At 37.7% G+C, this 25,748-nt stretch overlaps 1 protein-coding gene across 2 annotated transcripts in view; it reads left to right on the top strand.

Moving 5' to 3' along the window:
- The window catches only part of neto1l (neuropilin (NRP) and tolloid (TLL)-like 1, like), a 63,277-nt gene that overhangs the window by 37,118 nt on the left and 411 nt on the right, over positions 1 to 25,748 (top strand). Inside the window, exons 5-9 of one of the 2 annotated variants that reach the window (XM_088918667.1) lie at positions 7,270 to 7,311; positions 7,424 to 7,551; positions 16,421 to 16,649; positions 20,440 to 20,553; positions 24,475 to 25,033. In XM_088918667.1, coding sequence (XP_088774793.1) covers positions 7,270 to 7,311; positions 7,424 to 7,551; positions 16,421 to 16,649; positions 20,440 to 20,553; positions 24,475 to 25,033 — 1,072 coding nt within the window. Of the gene's footprint in view, positions 1 to 7,269; positions 7,312 to 7,423; positions 7,552 to 16,420; positions 16,650 to 20,439; positions 20,554 to 24,474; positions 25,060 to 25,748 lie in introns of those variants that run through there. The other variant, XM_088918668.1, reaches the window with a different exon arrangement.

Here is a 25,748-nt window from a genome sequence, read left to right as displayed (position 1 = left end):
TTGGATGATTCAGTGCTTTATTATTTTCAAACCATAGGCTTGGATAAACAATTCAGAGGGAGAAGTGTTGTTCTGTGGATAAAGCATACCACGGACTCTCATTTAATGATAAACATGGTTATGAAAAATGCAGTAGCAGCAAAACCCCAAAATGGCACTACATCATAGCAGCAGAACATCACTGCCCAGAAGGCTATATTGCAACTACAGCATTTTGTACATTTGTACTGTGGTGCAGAAAACTAGTGGAGCACAATCCCAGTCTCAAAAGCCTGTGGGAATTTCCCAGTTTTCACTCTAGCACTGCAATATACTCCTTAGTTGAATTAATTAATTAGGCAAAAGTAACAATTTCACACCTCTGTCGGTAAAATTAATTTGTTTATTTAACAGAACTTAAAATGCTGCTTTCTGTATAAACTATTAGAAGTATGAGCTAACATTATAACTCAGGTCTAGCAGAATATAATAGTATTCAAAAACCATAATAGGAAATCCCACAGTTTAGGCCAGGGCTCCCAAGCCTAGTTCTTTGGGGGTCCAGGATCGTTTGGTATTTGTTTCACACAATCTATCAGTTACATAGTTGCTCTGATTATTTAATTAATTGTATAACTGTAATATTTCTAACCCTACTACCACTTGCACCTTGCCTGTACATCTGTAAGTGCCTGCTGTCATTATAGTTTTCTCCACAAAGCCACCAATGTGTGTTTTGGGCTTAAGGGAGACTTTATTAAATACCATTCAATACTGCAGAAGCTGCAAACACTGACCTGGGGACACTTTCATAAGCCATATCTAGGAAAGTGTGAGAAATTACATTTATCAAAATAAAAGAAAGTGTGTCTTATTGAGCCTTAAATGCGTTTTACTTTGCTAGACATTAAATCAGGAAGTTCACTTACATTTCCTTGTATTTGTACATATTAGCAGCATCTTTGTTTCTTTACTTACATCAATTTTCAAACAGATATTTAAATAAAGCATTTTGTACATTGATAACAGCAGTGCCCTTGCATTCCTTTCAATTTTAGAAAAGCAGCAACCCCTTATAGCTTTTTTTGATTTTCTTGTTATATGATTCTTTCATTCAAGATGTGTGTGTGCATGTTTGCTTTAATGCAGTTTCTGAAGAAAAACAAATGTATAATGCCTGATGTTATGGGAAAGTACTGTGAGCTTCAGAGATTATGTTGTAAGCCTGTATTTACAAGCTCATGCAGCACACTGTCCTCTTCTGACTTCAGCGAGAAAGATTTAACTATTCTAGTCACATCGCTTTCTCCTTGACAGTACTGTGAAGGCAGGAAGGGCTATATAACAAGACTGCATTACGGCCATGTGCCAGATGTTATCTAGTTGGAGCTTAAGGGATAGTGTTTGTTTTCTTTGTAGATACGATGCATGAAAGAAAGTCTTTCTTTTCTAGCTGTTCTTGCCTCTCAAAAGCTTTTCATAAGGAGTTGGTTATACAGTGCAACCAAGATTCAGTGAGGGACAGCCTTTCAGAAACCAAAAATTCATCCATATTACCCTTTTAAACATTAACTGTGGCATACTGTGCAGTAAAACCTAGATAGATGTAGCAGAAGCAGGACAAAATATTAATAGGTATGTGTATCCTAGCAGCATTATAGAATAAACGGCTGCAAGGAAAAGTCAATTCATTGTATCTAGACAGGGAAAACAGGACAAGCCTGCAGAAATACTGTATGTATCTGCCAGCAAACAGGAATTAAATCACTCCCATTTAAGAAATAAGGCCAGGGATTGCAAAATGCACCAGACACTTACGAATGAATGTATTTATTGATTAATTAATTTTATTTTATTTTGTACAAAATAAATGGAGAACAAAGACATAAATAGACTATCAGAAGGCTGAAAGAGCAATGTTTAAACAGCAGTGTTGTTTTCTTTTTTCGGTTATTGTCCTGTTTCATTTCCTTCAACACCTTCATATGTGTTCTGAGCAGTTATCTGGTCATGTTAGAAGTGCAAGAGATGCACTTGGTCAAAGCCTATGAATTCAGCACTGTAATCTGCAATGTCAATAATAACGATTAATAATAGTATTGTTATTAAAAACTGGGCTATACATTTAAATATATACATAAAAGGTTAGAAAGTGCTGTTAGTGAGAGATTGTCAAATGAGTGCTGCACACAAGAGACAAGAGCTGTATCCCAGATCACATGCACATCTTTTAAGATCTTTGTAGAGGCGGATTTTTCCGGAATGGTGATTTTCAAAGTCCAGTAAAAAACATTCTCAGGAAACACGACACCCTGAAACAAAAATTAGATGCACGGTCGATTACTGTATTTTTAAAGAAAAAAAAAAGCCAGTGATCTGATCTTTGGTTTTAGATTATTAAGGGGTGCTGGATGTAGAAAGAGGGCAAAGAATGCAGTTATACTGTACTATCCCAACCTTAAAGGACTCTTTTTAATTTACTGTATATATTCATAATGGCAAAATTAAATATTCCAATCAAGGTCGTCTTTAACAGCTGTTGACTTAGGATAATGGATGAATCATAAATGCCTAGGTGGAAGTATTCATCCTTGTATTTTTTTTTAAGATGGTGCACAGGAAAAAGCAGATGTCCCTGTCATCGTTCTCAGTATAGCTCTAGGTATTCCAAAGTGTTTTAGGAGCACAGCACATATTGACCCGCATTTATTACATAATGGGAACACATAAGCCTGTTTTGGTGTGGCTTTGAAAACCTTGAAAGGGACAATGTCTGCAGAAAATGTTAAACCTCTTGTGTCTGACTATAGAACAGCCTGACTTCCGTGTTGGGCAGTTAGTTCTTCTCGTGTTGGTAGAACTTACATGCCCAACTCATGTTTTAGAGGTACATAAGTTACGTGTGGAACATTAATATACTGTAGATCTGATGATATTAATAAGAAAATAATCAGTCCCTCAAAAAATGTTTGTGCCCTAAGGCAATACACTAAGAGTGAAAATAAAGTAATGAAGACAAAAAATAAAAAATGTCAACCCACTGTTATTCCAAAAGCAAATATATATTTGATATTGAGATTTACGATATTTTAAAAAACGCACAATTTTAGATTTGAGACAGAAGATAATTTTTGTGCAGTACAGACATTTTCCCTGGCTTACAGCTCCATGAATTGAGGCTAACTGGAAAATAAATGTCACACTGTAAAGGAGTTCATGTTGTGCAAAAATTGTTATTTTTACAATGAACTGTGAAATTTGATAAATTTGTGTTTCTGATTTTGTGCTGTAAAAGTATAAATGTTTCACATTGGTGGCATATGGACTCCCCACTGTTATTTGTTATAAGCAAATTTATAAAAACAGAAAGTTAAATTTATGTTTTATAAGTACATTTATAGAAAAAGAAATGATGAGACTTACATATACATTTTCCTTGGAGCATATTTTAATATAATCTGGGAGGTTCTCTATTCTTTCATCTCTTAGAAAGAAAAGACTCTTTTCCTCCTTGTACAGGTAGTAGGTAGGTGAAAGATTTTAACCTCACCCCTCTGTGAATCACATCTGCTTGTCCGTACAGAATACAGAGAAACTGTGGCACTTCACCTGCACTGAAGAGTTACTCTCGTAAAGCATGCTAGACGAACCGCTTAGGCCAAAAGACCCAATAAAGCCCAGCAGAAGCTCACCGCAAGATGTTTTAGTTGTTGTACCATACATCATCTGTAACTAACATATTGGAAAAACAATTTAATTGGATCAGTTACAACCTAGTGTAGTCAGTGAAGTGGATACAAGAGAAAGCTCTGGTACAAATCAATTTCTGTCCTCTACGAACTAGGTCAAAGCCTGCTGGTATTAAATAGCCAATGATTTATGCATCATTTATATGCAACTCCAGGTTATATGGTGCACGTGCAGTATATATACATAGAAGATAGACTTAAATTGAAATGACACTTAACTTCTTCCCACAAAATATGCATTTTCCTTGTATAAATATTAGCATTTGTCAATGGTTTCTGTCAAGCTCTGGGTTACACACAAAGCCCAGCTTCTCAGCACTGCTGTGATATCATCTGCTGTTTGTTTGCCTGTTGTTCTGTCCCATACTGTGTAGGTAGGCAATGAATTACAAGTAATGACATTTTGGTAATTAACTTACAAAATAATAGCAGCTTAATCACAATTTGTTTCAGTTACTTCATTAGTTACTTTAAAAGAACAAGGACAATTAAAGTACGACTTTCCATTTATATTCAGAAAAATGACACTTAAGTGAGCAAGCTGGTGTGTGCTTATATTCTGCACACCTCATAGCCCAGTGGCTTCCCTTCCAGCTGTTTCTGTACATCTGTCAAATCACAAGAGTCCACACCTCTGAAAAACATCAGTCTTTTCAAGTGACATCATTTGAAGTGACACTTTGTTTTGGGTAAAAAGGGTTTGGTTGGAACTATGTGCCGCACTACCCTATAGTAATTATAACTTCTAATTCCAACATTTGTGCATCTAAAGTCACAGTTTTCAGCCATTGATAGATGTATCACCCTTCTAAGACCTCATTAGCAGGACACAGCTATTCCCTGACTAGTGAAATTAGTATATACAGTGTGCCTTAGTTCCCCCTGTGTCTTTTTCACCAAGTCTAAAACAGCAGAATGCAATCAAAAAAACCTTATTACATAGTCTTATATATAATGAATAAGACATGTTGAGAAATTGCACAACAGCAGATGCTAACAGGTTAATTAAAAAAACGTTGAACATTGGTCCTTTATTTATGAAACATATTCTCATTATGAGAGAATGTAGCTGAATTTCTGCATTGCTTTTCATTGCAAAGGAGACAAAAATTACTATGAAGAAATAGACAGCCCCTTGAAGAAACACAGCAGCTGTAACATGCCAGCAGCCTCACTGTACAGCAGGTCAGGTGAAGTGAAAAAAACACTTCACAGGTTGAATTAAGGGCGGACCAGAAGTGCAGAGAGGAAAAAAAGGACAATCAGAATAAAATTAAAATCCCTACTCTTGCAAACAGCCATGCTGTCCTCAATAACCAACTCGTCAGAACCTTAGTTTGATATTTCATCTGAAGTGCCACACCTCTTGAGGAGGTGGTGTGGAAATTCTGGTTCAGAGGGAAGAGCACCTCCTACTGGTCTAACAGCCCCACTTACAGAAGCAACCTGGTTGTCTTGAACAGCTCCCCATCCCAGGCCTGACCAGGCCTAGCCCTGCCTGGCTTCTGAGACCTGAGTCCAGGCTGCCAGCTGGTAACACTGCTGTCAGGTGGAAGTATGGGAGAATAAGAGTACATGTTTTACATACAATCAAAACTCCTGCAGGATCTGCCCCCATCATCTGATTCAGCTCTGTAAGATGGATGCTGCGGCAGAAAAAAATAAATACTTGTTTTAAAAGAATGAAATATGCAAAGTTGTACATATGGCTGAAATTGAATTTTAACAATGTTATGGACAATATTTCCACCTCCCATATGTAAAATGTTATAATGTTACAGACAAAAGAAGACCTTTCAGTCCAGGGTCACTGATTACCCCCAATCCAATTGATTCCTGATCTCATCCAAATCCTGATTGATCCAGGCATCAACTACACTAGGACTTTCCTTTTAGTTTTGGCTTTTGTCCTCATGTCCTAATGTATGTTGCAAGTTGTCCATGGTGTTGAAGTGGTCATATCCTTTCAAGGACTGCTCCATCCAAAAGTGAGGTTCCTTCATTCCGTTATCCAGGGTTATTAGCATAGCTTGCAGGCCAGGGATGAATCAGGTAGTGGTGCTTTGGGTTTTGTAGTGTGCTAAACACATGAAAGGTGACATTCCCACAAAGAAATTACATAAAAACAAAAACTTGATCTACCTTTGATTTGTTATACAGTACCTAGGTTTGTTCTCAAGCTCTTAATGCAAGAAGACGCCACATCACAGTGCTACTGGAGATGTACCTTACAAGCTGCACCCTCCAGGGTTATGGTTTGCATCCTCTTTAAAAGCCACCATAAATCTTTAGTGTGCTCCTTGCCTGACAGGTATAATATATATTCCATGATATTATAAATACGGTATATAACATACTGTAGCTCTTCTCTGTAGCGATAACCTTTGTCTTTCTGTTGTGTGTAATTCATTTTTGTAACATTGCATTTAAAATAAAGCAGTTAATAAAAATGTTTTTAGTTGGCTCTTTTTCATTGCTGTGCAGGTAGAACATGTTCAGTGCAAAGACCTGGGAATTCTGTAAATGTGATTTTTCTAGTAAATTTATAATATCACATCACAAACTCTTTTCTCTTAATTCCCATTTTTGAGCAAAATTTATTTTTTTTAGAATCAGCAACACCATCATGAAAGAGAAGTGCAGAAAATTGTGAAGCCTGCAATATTGAATTCACTAAGATCAAAAATGAACAAATTGTTAAACTGAATTTGAACATCAAAATTAAAATGTTGACATTTATTTAAACCTGAAGTACTATATTTCATTAGAAATAACAAATTATCAAAAACAAGTAATAATAATGAGCTTTTTAAAAGGTGCTTTGCGGTATTCTAGGATCTTTTTGATTAATTATAAAGGAAATTATGAGACAATTATGAGAAATCTGTTTTTGTGACAGATGTTGTGTAGATGATGCATTGAGAATTTTTTCTACATGACAATCATAACATTTCATCAAGGTTTCAATAAGCAAGGTGTTGCTTTCTGCACTATATATCTCAGATAATTTACAGTGGATGCAAAATATTATACAATGCTTTTCGTTTTCCATTAAAGTCTCTCTTCAAACATTTGCCTTATATTTTCATTTTTCCTAGTATTCAGAAAGTCAGAGGGTGCACATTATCCAAAGGGAAATATCATTTATTCCCTTAATAGGTGGCGTATGAAAGCCTTTCTGTAAATATTTTACTTTTTTAAAGATTTGTATTATTGAAAATTAATCACATGTTCAAAAAGGTAATAGAAGCTTTAATATTATTTACTGTACATTTTACTACAACTGGTTTTGTGTGACAATTGTTCTTTTTTCATACTATACATTCATAAGTATACTTTAACTCTTAGTAAAATCTTATCTTACAGACTCTTGGACTGTACTTGGCTTTTTTTTATTGTATTTAGGAAAATAGAATATGAAGAGGGACTGTTCTATGAGAGAATAGCTTCCTGTCTGCATAATGTGCTTACAAAAGAGTTCTGAATTACCACCATGTGTGCACAAGCTTTATTATTAACAACAAATCTGTTCCCTTTTCAGATCCTGACTTTAAAGACTTGGGAGTCCTCAAACCTCTGCCCTGTAGGTGGAATTTATCCTGTGCTAAGTACCTTTTAAATGTTTGTAGCTAGCAGTTTATGCATTGCTCAAGGCATCTCTAATCTGTTTTTTCCATGTGTTTCTCATGGCTCAGTTTGTGAATTTGAAATGGGAGGACCTGAAGGTATTGTTGAATCACAGCAAATCACCAAAGAAGGCAAAGCTTTAGAAACGGAGGCAGTGGACTGCAAATGGTATATCCGAGCTCCACCACGGTCCAAGGTCAGCCCTCTACATTATCATGACTCTCTTCATACACTCATCTGTTTGTCTGCAGACTTTTTCGGAAGTTCTTGATTTAATCCAAAGACTTGAACTACCTGGCCATCAGTAATTTCCTGTGCTCAGTGAGGACACATGCAAGTGCTGGGCCTGGAAACTGGGATGGATGGGGAGGTCAAGGGCTGGATTTATGTTATATTTAAGTCTTTTTTCTCCCATTCATTTTTATGCCCATTTCTGTGCCATAGCTTGTCAAGTTATGAGTTAAGAGTTAAGTTAAGTTGAGTTTTTAGAAAACTAGTATAGAGTAAATAGTCAAAGCCTAAATATATTTCAGCTGCTATAGTTGCTAAGCCTTAGCGGGAAAGTGACCTCTGTAGACTATTAGAGGGATGTTGAAAAATGTTAATGACATTAATGTCAGTATGCTTGTTAGTGTGCTATGTTTTGTCCTCCTTAGGCTTGCTTAATAAACAGTCATTCCTAATCTTGCAGAGCTAGAAGTGATATACTGGAGAAAGATCAAGCTTAGAGCATAAAAACTTATTTGACATTGTGCATGTCTTTAATCACAGAAGCGTTGTCGCTGGATTGGTTAAGGCTGACTGAACAGCTATTCACTTTTAGTTCAGTTTCAGTTCAGTTTATTGTCATATGCACAAGTGCAATGAAATGCTTATTTGCTCCAATACAAAGACATTAAAGGAATCACCAAAAATATAAACACAGAACAGCAGAAGCAACAACAAGTTAAATAACATGCAATGTAAAAAGTGAGCCAGTGGTAGGGGTAGAGTTCAGTAATCTGACAGTTTGTGGGAAGAAACTGCCACTGAATCTAGAAGTTCATGCCTTTATGATCCTTTTATATCTTGATTGTTTTTGTAAGCCTGTTTTTTCAATGAATGGCTAATAGTAAATACATAGAAATAACAATCAATTTTACTAAGAGATGGTAAAGATTCTTGACTAATTACATCAGAGATTGACATTTCTATCTTATTTCTTTCTCTTTTTACCACATGTGTATCTGAATTATTTAGATATATGCTTATGTATTTCTTGAAAACACTGGGTGTCATTAGACAAGCAAATTACACTTGCTTATACATATTTCATTTTCCAAAATGTATTTTATGTTGGAATTGTTCCTCTTCCAGGAAATTATAAAGGATAAAACTCCATCTCTAATGGAATTGATAAAAATCTATATGGAAGATGCAGTTTACAATTCAACATGCAGTCTTGCATCATGTGTGTGTTGCCTGGAGAGAGCATTTAGAGTTGTGAATGATAAGGCTGCTCTTGGTTATTAAACTGTGATGCTCAGGCCAGCACACTGTTATTGCTGTATACTGAAGTGGTATTGCTTCAACTATCTCACCTTATCACTCAATCAAAGCCTTTTCCCTTCCCTTGACAAATCTGCTGATCTATTGCCCACTGGGATCAGTGTAACTTATTGATTTACCCTGAATTATAGTTAGGCATGTTCTTAATCGATATCTATTTTTAAAGTGGAGAGAAAACCTCATAACATTTTTCTCACCTTTCTAAGTCAGTTGTTTCATTTGAGTTAACTCTAGCTCTCCATGGAAAATTGCAGTGCCTCCCAGATACGCAGCTTCTTCCAGGGGATTGTTTGGTTTAATTTGACACCCATTTCACCAGTTGATTTCAGTCTTATCTCATGACTTTCCAGCCTGACAAATCAAATAGCCGTCTGCAATAATCAAATAACGCAAAAATCCTTTGGTCAAAATAGAGAAGGGAAGAAAGGGATTTCCTTTTGCAATCAAGTTACTCGTGCCGTGACGAGATGTAAAATTTGTTAAATCACATACTGTATAGTTATTATTCTTATTGATAACTTGCCATGTGCTCCTGATTTCACATTTTGAAAAGTCAGAATTTTGTATTTTTACCTTTGTGTGGTTGTCGGTCATGTGCCAGAAGGACTCAGGAAATTAAATGACATAATGAAATACAAATATGAGTGTGGCAAGCCAGGCCGTTAAAGACCCAGTGACTGCCTGCCACAGGAGGCCACTGATTAGGACCTTGAGGATTTGTAATATAGTTCACCCTGGGTAATCACAGATGGTATAATTGTTTAATTGTAACGCAAGTTCTCTCCTGGGGTTCAGTTAGTGGGCTTGGTGTGTACAGTATAAGTGTGTGTCACTGAGTGGTAGGGAGCAAAGGATTGATCTGAGTGCTTTGTAGGACTGTGTGTGTATACAGTATCTGTGGAGATTTCCTACAAAAGAGCCTCCTTCACTGTGCTGTACGTCTGAAGTGCTTGTTGGTTTTTATGTGCTCAGAGCCCTGGAGCCACCTTACTTGGGCAGGGGTCTGTGACAATGGAATACCACAATAGCAGGCATTTGTAGTACTTTGCAGCCAATTAACACCAGTCAGGGATTTTTTTAATAATAGTATTCACCTTGTAAAACCTTAATACACCAAAAAAAAAAACATTTTTTTCTATACAACAGCAGTTATATCCTTTAGACTTAACTTGATAACAATTACAAAAAAACACTTAATGATTAGTCCTACTGTAAATTAACTGAAACAAAACATTTTTTGTATTTCTTTTATAATAGATGCACCTGCCCTCAGACCGGGCTCTGATGGAGCCCAGCGGTAGACCAAGGTCTGGGCTAATGTAGTCTCCTGATTCTTTTGTCCTTGGTTCATACCAGATACAGTAGCTATCTTCCCAGATCCCAGCTAATTTCATTCTTTACAGGTGGAGAATTAGCGGTATTCTCTCAGAACAATTTTAACACAAAAACAAATGCAGAAATAGGATACTGCTGTTTTGTATTCTGTACTGTTATAATGAAATATAAAAAAATGTATCACGAGTCCCTGTAGTTCTGCAGTACAAAGATGTTCGTATTTGAATCCAGCATCGAAACAATCATTTGGCGTTGGTAACAGATAAGATGTCTCTATAAACATGATCTGCATCTCAGATGCATCTAATGGATTCTCTGAAAGCGTATTCAGTCAATGGGTAGAGCTGTCATAATCTGTTCTTTCTACAAAGAGTATAAGAAATCTGTAGCTCACTACAGATTCAAACCTGGGTGGTCAGAGTGGTGCTCATGAGAGCCTGGGCACTGCAGATTGGCAGTGGTTAGTGAAACGGAGGCTCACCTGTACCAGTATGCCGCGGTGTCACGTGACGACTGTGACGCGTCACCATTCCCTTAGCGCAATTGAAGCCCTGTGACCTTCTGGAGGCAGACGGCTTTGCCAGTTGTGGCACCACCAGGATTTCGTGAGCGCTCAGCTAGTTGGGAAACTCTCTTTTCACTGAGCAGGTAGCTACACTCTGCCCGCTGGGAGATATTCTGAGAGGGGCACACAGAGGGGGACTGGTATCCCTGCAGCACCCCATCGCAGGGAAAGGTCTGCCTCTTGCCTGTCGGGCGATGGGTGTGAAGGGGTGTGAAGCTATGGGGCACTTCAAACCCGATTGGGGTCTGGGGGGGGCGCGTGGCTCGCACTGGGAACTGGCCTTATTTCACTCCCATGGACTTCAGAGAGGTGGTGACCATGCGAGAGGTCAGCTGGACATCCCATCTCTGGGAGGGCATGCATTTCTGTAACGCCACTCTGCAAGTCTGAGCAGGAGGGCTCTCGTTAAAGATTGCTGTGCTTTACCATTGTGAGAGACCGGTGTATAAAAATGGGGAACTCATGGTGAAATGACAGTGAAGCATGTGCAAGTCATTCAAAATGGGGCAAAAACCATAGGTGACCAAAGTAGCAGTGCTGTATTAGCATGGAAAACCACAGGAAACTGGAAGCATGTGGCAGACTGTGAGGGTGCAGTAGTAAGACAGGATGAAGAGAAGTTATTGATTCTACAGTGGAGCACAGAAAGGACACGAGAGGCCAGGCTGTTCCATTTTTATCAAGATTAAAAACCTTTTATGATCTGTTTGCTATGGAAAATGTCTGAGCTAATCAGCTACTATATATAACCACGATAAATGCCTGTTGCAAGTTGAATTAATAAAATGAGGATATAATCAAGAGAATTCTTGATTATAATCAGGCTTTCATCCATTATCAAAACAGAACCTTAACAGCATATTTTATGAGTTTCAGTGAGGGCACATTTTTACTTGAAATCTTTAGGAAATACTTCTATAGTTTAGTAGGGGGTCTAAAAGGGAAACTGTGCAATTCATTTAAAAGCCCTAATCCTATACTGGTAAAAAATTTACACTTCTCTCTTGTATCTGTGTAATTCCTGTATAGTCATGTTTCCATGGTTAAGACTTTCCCCCAGATTTGTTTAATCTACTAACTGCAACAACTGTGTATATGAGTTAACACCTTTGATTACACTTTTTGGTACACACAACCCCAAAAGACATTTCTGCCTCAGCCTGTTAAATGTAAGTTCTTCACTTAGTCATGATACTGTATGTGAAGACTTCCCAAACTCAAGAGGCTTTTTGTACATATTTTTCCTTATAAAGGAAAACTCAAGTGCCAGATATTTTCATCGGACTTCTGTGTATTCTAAGCCATGATTCAGTGTGCTGTTTATGAAAGTTCTGTTGTGGTTCCTGGCACTCAGACTTTCAGATGTAAGAAACTGAGATGAGGATAAATCACATCTAGAATAGCTGCTCATATAGTGTGGGCACTCGCCAGCTGGGGTTTAAAGCAGCCCCAATGAAAAGTAAGGACTGCATTATAAAAAAAACTACACCGAGACAATAAATTGAATGTTTCTTAAAAGGCACAAGTCAAGGTGTGCAGTTTTGTGGGGTAAGCAATACTGCGGTTATATAAACTGTACCTTATCTTCATGAAAGCTGTTATCACAGGCACTTTCTTAATGCAGTCATCAATTATGTCATTGTAAAACGTTTTCTTCTTAAATCAAGATTAATGCTTATACGTAGTTGCCTGTCCAGACAATTGATCCTGATACACTGTTGACTACAAAACACACCTTAGTATATATTTATTATGATTTATTCTGTTATTTCCAAGAGACCTGTAATGTCTAAATTATTTAAACAGATTTTATTATAATGACAACCCACAGATCAAGAAATACAGAGAGAGGTCAATGGCTTCTTCAATCTCCTGTGAACAAAAAATAGGGAATCGTTTAAAAAGCAAGACTTTATTTAAAAAAAAATAAATACATTACATCCAATCTTCCCCACTAGATACCTAAGGTTGACCTCCCTATTACACTCAGATCTGGGTTAAAGTCATTGTTAAGAACAAGCATTGCTTTCATAAAATAACTAATCCTACACAGGTGAGCCTTTTAGCTGATGCTAAAAAGGAAACAACCTTCAGTCCGTAAACAAAATACAGCCAAATTAATAAGAGAGAAAAACTCTACCTGGCAGTTTAAAAATAAAACTTAAATCTTTCGCCATGTATGAATAATACAGCTGCTTTCCATGAGCTGGATCAGTGAATACGTCCCTCAGTGCCCAACACATGACAGGTGACAGGTATCAGTTCGTCAGGGAGGATCCCAGGACTGCAAAGCTGCAGCTCACACTCTCCTGACTGTCTGCTTCCCTTCCCAGTCTGTACACAGCTCTCTTCCCTGTTCCTCGCTTGTGCAGATCTTCCAGAACTGCACAAGTGCATGGGCTGACTGGGGAGGTCACTGGGAAAATCTGCCCAGCCACCTGATGTCCACCCACGTGGTGCTGTTATCTAGTTAGATATCCCTGAATTTGAGGGAAGCTACTCATATCAAATTTCTCAGCTGCCCAAACACACTTCAAGAGATGCAGTGTCACAGTGGCTCTCCTAACACACACCACAGAACAATATTCGTCTTATTAAAAACAAGTGAGTCATAAACTATGCAATCTCTTACGCTAACACATCATCACTCTGAGTGCTTTCTTCTGTGCAAAGCAAAGTATCACAATCTTTTTTTATCTTTAAATGCATTGGCACATTTCTGTTGCACAAACCCAGACTTAAGAAAGCTCAATGAATTTACACTGAATTCCTGCTTTGATGAATGCAGTATAATGTAACCTTGCTGTTTCATATTTGCAATGAAAAAAGATTCAATAGTGCATGTCCATCTGTCATTCCAGTGTTATCACATACACAGAGATTCTTCATTTTTTTCTGTCAGTTAAAAGAAACAATTTCTGTGATTTTAATGTATTAATAGCATCTATATACTGTTTCTGGCTGCCAATCCCATTTCAACACTGAAAAGCAACAAATGAGACAGAGAAAAGGCTGTAACACAGGATTGCTGTAAACTGAAATATGCTAGTACATTAAAAGATAACAAATAAGAAGAGATATGGGTGAAACACTGTGCTGATAAAAATACAGAATGGATGCCACCATTTACTCTCCATTCATTTAGGCTGTGGTGCTCACAATGTGCTTACTCCATCTTACCTGAACCGTTTCTGGCAAAAATCTGTTAGAAATGCTTGATCTTAATGCTAACAGCTGAAACCAACTGCAAAACACTCTGATGTTATCAAAAAAATTGTGAACTGCTAAACTACTCAAGTATTGTCAAAATATGAATGTAAAAATTGGTTAATGCTTTATATTTTTAAAGCACAAATTAGAAGAATTTCATATTCCATTACAAGGTAGTCGGGCCATTATCACTAAGTTCAAAAGCTTTCTGTATACTAATAATTGATAGAAAAATGAATTTACTTGTGCATATATAACATAAAAGTTGTGGTTTTATTGTGATGTTCATGATCCATTGTGTTCACTCTGTGATTTTCTGGTACATAGAATGGATTCATACAGAGGTATTCTCTAAGGTAATGCTATAAATATTGAATATGTATTACAAGTATACTGTATAAATGCTTTGTGGATGGACCTGGCTTTTTTCTACTCTGTCATTTTGTTTTTCCTCACTCTGATATTCTTGCTGATTGTAATTCAAAAAGATTCACTGTGTTTGGGAAAAAATCCATATAGTTTGGTGTACTAAATCAAAGACAGCTTTAACACATGCAAAAGAGAATGAAAAGGGCCCTTCTGAACTGGGGATACTTGGCCTGTTGTGAGATTAAGTAATTTTTACGTCTCCCTATGCCTAATACAGCTGCAAACTGACACAACAGTTTGTGTCTCAGATTCAAGGCATTGCAATTCTGGGTATTTCCTCACCTCAGTATCTCGAAGAGCATGTTAATTTTGGGTTCAAAATGTCAGCTGAATGTTCCTTTCTGATAAAAGGTGAATATGCAAAGTTGACTTTTTGTACCGTTAAATTCGTCCTGTGAATTTTGAATTGTGAATGATCCACATGCATATTTGTATAATTTGTATAATTTACAAAATGAATATAATTTTTTTAAACTGAATGCTCAAACTGACAACTAAGGGTAAGATAAGTTGCAGTAAATGTCAGCAAAAAGTAAAGAGAAAAATCTGAAATGTTGATTCTGTAAATATTCAGACCCATGAACCCAATATTTGGTGGAAGTACCTTTGGCAGAATTTTATATCAGCACTGACATTATGATGACTGGCTTGGATGTTTTTGTGTTGTTAGTATGCTGTTTTATGCTTACTAGGCTTGCTTATTAACAGTAATTCCTAATCATACAGAGATAATTTATGTATCAGCAGCACAAAAAACTGCTGTTTTCACAGTGAGACAATTATTGTTAAGTATCGTGCCATCAGTATGATTCTGTTTTTTCAGTCATAAGTTTTATGTAAATGGTAGAACAAGGAGAAAAATATTGAGATGCGCAACACTATTGCCGGTGTTTCATTCATAGAATATTATATATGTGGGATGTTTTTTGACACTGTTTTGTTGCTCTCTGTTCAGAGAAAGCAAATGCTTGTACTGTAAACACTGGATGACATTTTATTCCTTGTTAAAGCACAACTGTAGAGTACTAGGCCTGACACTTTTAACTAGTCAGATGCTCAAGCAGCGCAAGTGCCAAGTATGAGAAACGATGTATACAGAATTTAATGTAACTCATTCTCTTCAATTCAGCTGCAGCATGGTGGCTCATACATTAGCTCTATTTGAGGTTACCTCTCAGCACCCCATCCATTCAGGCCTGTAGATGAAAGTACCATTCAGAAGCAGGTGAAAAGGAAAGTCTGTTGGTAATGTAATAGGCGTTGGTGGTGTAGGCGTGTGAATGAACCATCAACAGCATGCATTAGAGTAACAGAATCTATTTGCTGTTTTATAAAGTATAGATGTGTGATAAAATTATACTCTGATCAGCAGCGGAATGTCTCTAAGAGGAAGGCAAATGTGACAGCTGCTTTTAACAGGCACGTATTTCTGCCTAGAATCCTGTTAAAGCCAAACTGACATTGTAGGGACTATTAGTTTTTTGCATCAATGTCATTCATCTTAAGGAATTAAAGCATTACACTTTCTCGTCATGGTGTAGCACAGAGCACTCATTAAATGTAATGACAGTATACCACGGGCAGCAGGCTAGAACCAGAGCCAGGATTGTTTGCTATCTCAGCCTAATACGCTAACAGCTGGTTAAATTGTAAAACCTGTCAAGCAACATTTCGTAGCAGAACCTTGTATGTAGATAATCATAGTCATCTGGTTAATAATTTTAAAGCAGTGCTGCTAGACAGATGGGTAAAGGAAATGTTGACTCAAGAATTACTTCTTGCAATAACTGAAGTTAATCTTTTAATGCTAAACTTTGAAGATATTTTTCTGTGTAATATGATTCGATGTACAGTATGAAACACCAACATTTGGGGGAAAAGAGTCCTCAAGTCCAGTTTCAATCTGTGTAGTTTAGAAAAAGAAAAAAAATGTTGTGTAAAACGTACATCCTGGTGTTTGTTCTTGTGTTGTCTGCAGATCTACCTCCGGTTCCTGGACTATGAGATGGAGAACTCAAACGAGTGCAAGCGCAACTTCGTGGCCGTGTATGATGGAAGCAGCTCGGTGGAGGACCTGAAGGCCAAGTTCTGCAGCACAGTGGCTAATGATGTGATGCTGGTAACAGGGCTGGGAGTCGTCCGCCTGTGGGCTGACGAGGGGAGCCGCGGCAGTCGATTCCAGATGCTTTTCACTTCCTTCCAAGAGCGTAAGCGATTCAACTAGCTGTGACAGTGGAGCACACCTCCCACTGCACTCCCCATTCCGCAGCGCGTGGGAATGCGCAGCTTCCACGCCTGACGCTAATCAGGTCTGCGCTTTAACATCCCCACGCGGTCGTAGAAAGTGTCCAACCTTAGAACCAGAGTATTTGCAAGCCGGCTACAAAGGATTATTTTTGTCCTTCATACACGATCCTCTCATATACCGGAAAACAATCGCCTTTCCAGATGACTACACACCGGCACACCGCTCACTCGCTGACGAAGAACAAGAAGCTCAGGCAGTACCTTTTTGAACCCGACACTATTACAGAGCCAATTCTCTGCCAATGCAAATTAACCTAAGTGACTCTAAGTTACTCTAGCCTAAGTGACTCTAGTCTCACCCAAGGAAGAGTGCCTAGAACAATAAAGTGAGCAACCCCAAGGTTAAGTTTAGAATAAGATAGATAGATAAGACTTTATTGATCCCGAAGGGAAATTGTTGTAAAGTAGTAGTTAAGTAAGTTAAGCAGTTAAGTAAGCATCCATTATCTGAATAAGGGTATCCCAGCAGCAGACCAGGGCACAAGCCAAGACTAAACCCCAGACTGGGCAACAGCCCATTACGGTCTCTCCACTCCCACCACACACAAGCAGGCCAGCAGCAACATTACAGAGACTGACATTATCCTAGCCAGCAGGCCTTGGCAAGAGTGAGGACAGCAGAGCTCAGAAACCGGTAGTGGAGAACATGCTGGCACCACAGAGAACATTCCCCTGTCCACAGTTGAACCCAGGACCCAACTGCCACACCCCCTTCACTTTGTAATTAATTAATCAAAACGTATATTAGGTGAGTAGTGTTATTCATTATTGAATACAGAGTTGGACAGAAACATTACCAACTAAAGGAGCACACAGGTCTATACCAGTAGTAGTTCTACAACCTTTGTGGTTTAGAGAGTCCTTTTGAAGCCAGCCCTTTAATAAAAAAGACACAAACCTGGCATTAAGGGAAAAGTGATAAGGGAAAAGAATGTTCTTAATGTCATTGTAGTTTCCCTCCAGGACTGTATTTAGGAAGCATCAGCTGAAATCGTGTAGGACTTGTATACAGCAGGCAAACTGCACACTGTCCATTGAATTTTCAGTTGTGTTAGAACAGTTTTAGTAGGGCCTGCTTACTTCAATACTGGATAATTGGAGTGTCTGTAACTGCATGCTTGCACTTACCCAATGGATTTATCTATTGATTTATTTGTACATACAGAAGAACCCACAGCCATGGACAGAAGTATTGGCTCACTCAATCACCAACAATGTGACTAATATATTACACAATACTTATAATAAATAATGTTTTTCTGACATTGTGTAGTGATTTTTAGTTAATTTATTTACAGGGGTGAATTCTGAGTTTTAAAATTAAGTATTCACTCCCTGTGTCTTAATTAATTCCCTGAATTAATAGTCACTGAAGGAATATCCAGTAGTCTTGGATGTGATGCTGTTGTTAAGTATTTCAGCAAATAAGATTTATCACCCTTAATAAATTAACGCAGCTGCAGCAGGAGCATGTCAATACGGAGGCTGTGACTCAGTGCTTAATGGCTGTATGTGTGTGTGCTGCTCAGCGGCTCCTGCAGTGCGTGTGCAGTGGAGCTCCCTGGACACACATCAGGAGCACACCAGACACAGCCCGTCCAGGAGGTTCTGTTTACTTCTGCCATTCTGCTGCCCAGGTCCTGACCTCCAGCACCAGGCTGGTCCAGGACTGTTTGAGACCTGGGAGGTATCTGAATCTACCTGCAGCATTTCAGGACTAAATCATTTCAGAAAATCTTTTCACTTTGGCAGAGTGGATTAGGATCAAGCCGGCTACAGTTATTTTCCGTGATTCTTTTAATTCTGACAAAAAGTGTTGAACAGCAACGTGCACACACACACACATCTGGCGGGAGATTTACACTGAGCCCAAGAGGAGGAAGCACATTTGCCTTTCCTTGATACGTAAACATGCCATCTTCCTAAAATCAGGAGTCCTGCAACTTTCAAAAAACCATTTTTCATGCACACAGCTTTGTGTTCATCAGATTCAATTCAGAAATGCCTGAAATATTCCTTAGTTCTTTTCAGCTACAATTGCACTGAGGTACACGTTCAAAACTGGCCAAAACTGGCAGGTACACTATCCCAAGCTATGCACAAAAAAGGAAAAATGTGAGGCTTAATGTTAAAAACCTGCATAGCAGACAGTACATCAATGACATTTACTGTAGATCTCATGTTGGCAGCTTTAGTCTTTTGTCCTTCCACTCAATTACTATTTAATTGATGTACTAAGGGAATGTTCTGGTGTGAACAAAAGACCAATTATATTATAATGTGACTAAGAATTAGTTTCACTGGAGATTAGTCTTTACTTACCTTTTAATAAAGTCTGATTTGTGCGTTCCAAATGATTGGTTATGAGTGCTGCAACGCCGCCTTGTGGTGAAAATAAGACTAGTGCATGTCGTAATCTCAGATGACTAATCTTGTCCTGTTGCTGTGAAAGTGAATTCACAGCAGCGAAATTGAAGGTAATTCACTGGCAACTTTAAAGACTTGATAAACTAAATATTTAGAAAGTAGATAGAACTGGAGATAATTACATGTTTAAAAATCACTCACAAATGACTTTTCAATCAATATGTGTATTGTACTTAAGAATATTTAAAGCAGATAACATTTTAATTCAATTGTTCAGTGCATTACTGTAACTGCACAGCTTTACAAGTGGAAAGAAATTAGTTAAATGTCCAATGAGTTAGTGTCTCAATGATGGTACAACAAGCATAAAACTGTGACAAATTTCCTCCTACATTTCCTAATCTTTGTGACTGCTGTAGTGTACTATTGTGCAAGACTCACTTAAACACTGTCACATTGAAAATCTGATTTAGTTGTTAATTATCTTGTTTCACAAGAACTGAAAGTATTAATTAATATATGTTAAAGCTATTGTAAAATACTATATACGTATAGCAGAATAATATAGTAATAATAATAGTAGAGAAGTAGAAAGGCCAATGTCTATGGAACTCATATTTAGAAGATGTTTCTCTCTAAGTACATTCTTCATTGGGGCACCGGGAGACAAATTTGGAGATTGAGATTTGTAAATTTTGTAAGTCCATTTTTACGGTTTCACAATATACAGTTGCAGACACACTCCACCATTCTGTGCTGTAAACAACAATTTATTATTGATTTCTGCTCTAAAGTTATGTAATGTAAGTGTTTTGTCACACTCAAGTTACACAATGTACAAAACATACCTTTGGTACTGTAGTTCAAGCTTTACAGAGAAAGAAATCTGTGTTCTTGAGCTGTAGGGGTAAATTAAAAATTCACAAATGGCTCAAGTTTCAATGAATCATGCTTTAAATTGATGGGGGCCAACAGCAAAGATTAATTCACTTCCACACAAATGACTATGCATTTTACTCCAATAGCCACAAGAAGTGATGACAACTTGGGTTCACTTTCATTAGACAAATGTCACATGAGTGCATTTGTCAAAGCTTAAGATTCAGTTTTATACATGAACAAATCCCATGCATATTTCAAAGTGGCATTAAATGGAGACTCACACAGTGCAGACAAAATCTGTGAATGTATTGTAGAATACATGTTTACAGTCTTTGACTGAAAATTTTAGAATTCTCAAGTGTACCCAGAAGCTGCTGAGCTGGTGGTGAGTTTGATGTTACAGTATATGTTAATTCCCTGTTCCTCCATGATATGTTTCAGCTCCTTGTGAAGCAGACACATTCTTCTGTCACAGTAACATGTGCATCAACAACACCCTTGTGTGCAATGGCGTTCAGAACTGTGTCTACCCTTGGGATGAAAACCACTGCAAAGGTAGGCTGGCGTTTCTGGCTGGTCATGTTTCTTTAAACGGCTCAGTGCATTTTTAATTTAGCAAGCCTTGATGTTTCTATGTATCACAAATATTCATACAGTGGTAACATTGGGAAATATTGCATTATCATACTCTGTGTGTTTTACAGTGAGCTTTGTTTAAGTACGTGGTTTTCTATAAGACAGCTTTCTTTTTATTGTAGTTGTATTATACTATATCAGGATATTGTCACTTTCTCTACAATAATCATCAATAAGGAAGGAAAACATAAGATGAGGTGAAGAGTCTAGACATTTCAGACTCCAATCTGTCATTTCTCTTTGGTCCAGTGTATGTGGCCTCATCTGCTTTTCTTTCTGTACACCCAGTAGAAAAACTGGAGAAGAATGAAGATGTGAATGTAAAATTTTAAGTGCCCTGATCTAGGGAAATGACTTCGCTTTGCAGCAGAGGCTGTGTTCACGTGGACTGACTTTGTTGTGGCACTTGGTGCAAAACTGAAACTATTGTCACTGTCTGACCACTGGACATCTGTTTTTGCCTTACCGTCTATTATTGTAACATGTACACCACTCTGTCATTTTTAAACCATTTTAAAATGTTTCCGGCAAAGGTCCTTTGAAATATAACTACCGAAGTAAGTTATGTAGTCGAATATGTTAAAACTCTGAGTTTTTTGTACTTTAAATCTTGAGAAATTCCTTAATTCAAAGGCCTTACTGACTCTTTGCCTTCTCTGAAACTACAGGATGTCAGTAAGGCTATTCCAATGAAAACGACATGTAATAAATAATCAACACATCAGCCACAGCCAGCTTATGAAACATCATCACTTTCAACAATTCTACCACAGGCTGACATTTAATATGACAAAACTGCAAAATGAAAGGAAGCAGTGTGGTCTTCACATGTAGATTGGCAATAACAAAGGAGATGGACACAATTGCAGTGCAATACTTTTTTTTCTGAATGATTAATGTTTCTGAAAAATATCTATATGTTTATCTTTCTATCTGTCTTCTTTGTGGATTGATTACTGTATGTCTGCATTACAGTGTTGAGAAAACATTTGTGAATAGGTCGTTACATATTCTCATATATTTTAGACCTAAAAACTAATAAAATATTTATGAAAATCTTTATAAAAATGCCATTAAACATTTAACATTAAACATGACACAAAAACATAAGTTATATTCAGATTATTTCATTAACACACTGATCCAATAATAAATATTCTTGTTTGAATAAATATATGGACCTTTACATCAGTAAGTGGTGGTTCCTCCTTCAGCAGCAATGACTTCAACTAGGCATTTCCTGTAACTGTTTATTTGTCTCTTGCTTTAGCTTTAAGACTCGTGGCCCATTCCTCCTTATAGAACTGCTTCTTGTCTCTGACATTTGATGGTTTCTTTGCATGAATATCTCTGTTCAGGTTCAACCATAACATTTCAGTGGAGTTTAGTCCGAACTTTGACGTGGCCAATCCAAAATACAAAATACATTCTTCATCAGATACACTGGAGTAGATCTCCTTGTATGTTTAGGTACATTGATTTGCTGTATGACCTAATTTTGGCTTAGCTTCATCTGACAAATGTATGGCTTCACATTCTCCTCCAAAAATTGCTAATATAATGCTGGATTGATGCTTCTGTCAATTATGGCAGGACATCTTGGTCCTGTGGCCGCAAAAAGCAGTTCTAAACCACAAGACTCCCACCAGCCTGCTTAAAAATTAGAATGAGGTTCTTCTGTTGTAAGCATTGTGTGGAAAAACTTTAACTTTTGACTCAACTGTTAAAAGTAGTAGTCTTGTGGATTGTCCAGATGCTCCAGGTTGGGTTACAGACCAATGGTCTTTTCAGACTTTTTCTGATGGTTGAGGTATGAACACTGCCATTAGCCTGCAGATTTTTGTGACTTCCTGGATGATAATTCTCTGGGAGGTTGTTGAGGAGATGTTAGCAGGCCGACTGGTCCTGAGTAGAGTCATTGTGGTCTTGAATATTTTCCATTTGTAGGCTATATGCTTGACAGCCGATGGAGCTTCAAATGTTTAGATATAGTTTTGTAATCTAGTCCAGACTGATAAGCACCAGCTACTCATCTCTAAGGTTCATTTAAATCTCTTCTGATTGTGTCATAACATCTTGCCACTACCCTGTAAGGCAAAGACCAAACTCAGAAAGGTTCTGATGATTACTGTATGTAGGACAGGACAGCCCAAACATAGTCCTCATTTACTTGTCTCCCAGTTTTTAACTACTCAATTCTAATTTCTACTTTAAATATGCAATGTAAACTAGTGGGTTAACTTATTATTTCACATGAACTGAAATGGAAATGAAATGGTGAAAATATAAACCCTTTTGATTAATTAAGAAAATACCATTTGGGATTGAACAAGGATACCATGCTAAGACATTGTAATTCCCATAATTACTGCATATTGCTGGTTCACAAAACATTTAAGATGGCTTACAAATTTTATAGGCTATATATCTTTTATCTGTTCCATTATTATTGCAATACTTCACAGTTATGCCTTAACTCAGACATTCTTACCAAATGTAGTGAATTGATCTGAAAACAGTGAATTGGGAAATTCATTCAGAAAGCAGTGTCACAAGCATTTGGCTCATAATGCTGTTATAATATACAGTATCAGTCCTTGCTGGCTCATGGAGGGCATACAACTTAATGGAAATGTGTCTCTGCTTTACTGCAGTGTGCTGTAAGGGACTCTTGGATCTGGACAAACCATAAGACTTGAGCAATTACACATGACATTTAAGGCAGACAAATGCATGTAGTGTTACATGCAGGTAGCAAAAACATAAATAAAGATCAGAAAAAATAGCTTGAAGGAGCTAAGTGAAATAAATAGGTGTTTTTCTTTACACTTCATGTTATCTTCTAGACAAAAGACGTTAGCATTTGAAAGGCAACCAGTATGTTAGGATATACTGTATATAGTTTAAATCTACAGAATTTAAATAAATTAATGTCCTGTTAAAATAATAATTAGTAAAACCTCACTTACAGTAGAATGTTGTATATAACTGTGGTCACCACATAGCAAAAAATATATTGCTGCTCTGAAATCAATCAATGAAGAGTGACCAGACACATTCCCAGGTGCAAAGTAATGTCCTACACTAACAAGCTAAAAGAGATCAATCTTTTTAGTATTGAACAGACAGGACTATGGGAGGCCCTAATACAAATGTTCTTGAATCCTCAAATGCACTGACGAAGTCAAACCAATGAACTTCCTGAAGTACAAATGGAAGTGTATTTAAAACTGAGAATAGGAGTCACTGTTTTCTACAGAGGGTTATGGGACTATGACACAAGCTAACCAGCCATATTGACAAAGAGGCATTACAAGTAACCAAACAAGTTAGATACATGGCCTCCTCTCATTTACAACCTTTATATTCATGTTTTCTACATATTAAATTAGTGGGGTCCCAAGTTGTAGCACAGAACAAATAAAGATTGAACAGTGTATTTCTGAGAAATTAATTCTAGGTTATTTCCTGTGAGAGGTGATACTGTAAATACCTCGTGCAAAATCAAAACTTATTGATTGATAACTTATCTATTGTATGTGTTTAAGAGAGACAGTACCACGCAGTTGTTGTTTGGTGGATTTCGTCATATTAATATACATACCTTTAAATGCATCGATTGTGAAATGGCTTTTATTAGGGCATATTCTAACATGAGCTAGTGGCTGATGTTTTGATCACCTCCAATCCTTTTGATGTCTTGTGTTGTCTGTCTTGATTACTATCACCAGGTTTTGTACTGAAAATGGGTTTGCAGGTGGTCTTGATGTCACCTGTGTGATACATGCATTTGTTATGTCAGTGGACTAAATTGTAACTCAGTATCTTTACATCACACAGAAAAGAGAAAAGCGAACCTTTTGGACAACCTCACCAACACCAGTGGGACGATAATTGGAGTTACCTCATGCATTGTGATTATCCTTCTTATTGTGTCTGTTATAGTTCAGATCAAACAGCCACGCAAAAAATACATTGTAAGAAAAGAAGACTTTGACCAAACAGTATTTCAGGAGGTGTTTGAGCCCCCTCACTATGAACTGTGCACTCTCAGAAGTACGGCGGCCTCCGCCGATCTGGTGGACCTTGCCGAGGACTTTGAGAACTACCACAAACTGCGGCGGTCTTCGTCGAAATGCATCCACGACCATCACTGCGGATCTCAGATGTCGAGCGTGAAGGGCAGCCGCAGCAACCTCAGCACGCGAGACGCGACCATCCTGACCGACGCGCAGCCCCAGCCCGTCAGGCCCCTGATGCCCCCAGCCAACAGGAGGAGCATCCTGGTGATGCGGCACAGCTGCTCCCAAGACGCCGCGGACGGCTGTGACCTGGACGAAATAGAGGAGGTGCCCACAACCAGCCACAGGCTCTCCAGACACGATAAATCTGTCCAGCGGTCAGTATCCATTGATTTTTGATGAAGACTTTCCCATGGGGACTTCTTTGCCCAGACATTTTCTTCCCGTTTTCCTGTTTTCTGTTTTGTTTTGAGGTTGCAACTTCTTTATTTTTCTTTGATCTTTTCCCTCTTTTCATTAAGACCTCTGCAATCATTCATGAAGGGATAGATTAACTGGAGGAGATGCAGTCGCTCCCGACCAAAGAAAGTTATCATGTTGTCTCAGTTCTTTAGTTTGATACTAAAACTAATCACATGCCTCCCTCTCACCCTCTTGGCCTCTCACCACTATTGGAATTCCTGTCATTTCTGACAGAGTGCAGACTGATGAGATGTAACTATATAGTACTTGGTGCATGCAGAATGTTATGGATCTGTTTTTCAGGACAGTACCAGAGCTTTCGTCTTGTATCTCAAGGGCTGAGAGGTGTCATTTTAAGAGTAATTAAGAAATGTACACATTCTGTTTAAAAATCCTAATAGAAGTGCTTGTTTTGTGACTAAAGCACCTTTGAATTTTATTGTAGTACTCAGACTATTCATATCATTATAAATAAACATATTTGAATATATATATTTATATATGATAGTATAGTCATGAAAAAACCTTTCTACTCAGTGAAGTGCAAATATTTGGCATGAACCTGTTTTATAAAAGAAAAAAAACATATTTTTATTGTATAAATGCATCTTGAGTGCTTGTTGACTCATG

The sequence above is a fragment of the Atractosteus spatula genome, chromosome 6, assembly GCF_055471065.1.
Source record: "Atractosteus spatula isolate fAtrSpa1 chromosome 6, fAtrSpa1.hap1, whole genome shotgun sequence".
Lineage (NCBI taxonomy): Eukaryota > Metazoa > Chordata > Actinopteri > Semionotiformes > Lepisosteidae > Atractosteus > Atractosteus spatula.
The sequence above is the reverse complement of the archived record's forward strand: the minus strand, read 5'-3'. Positions and strand labels throughout refer to the sequence as shown.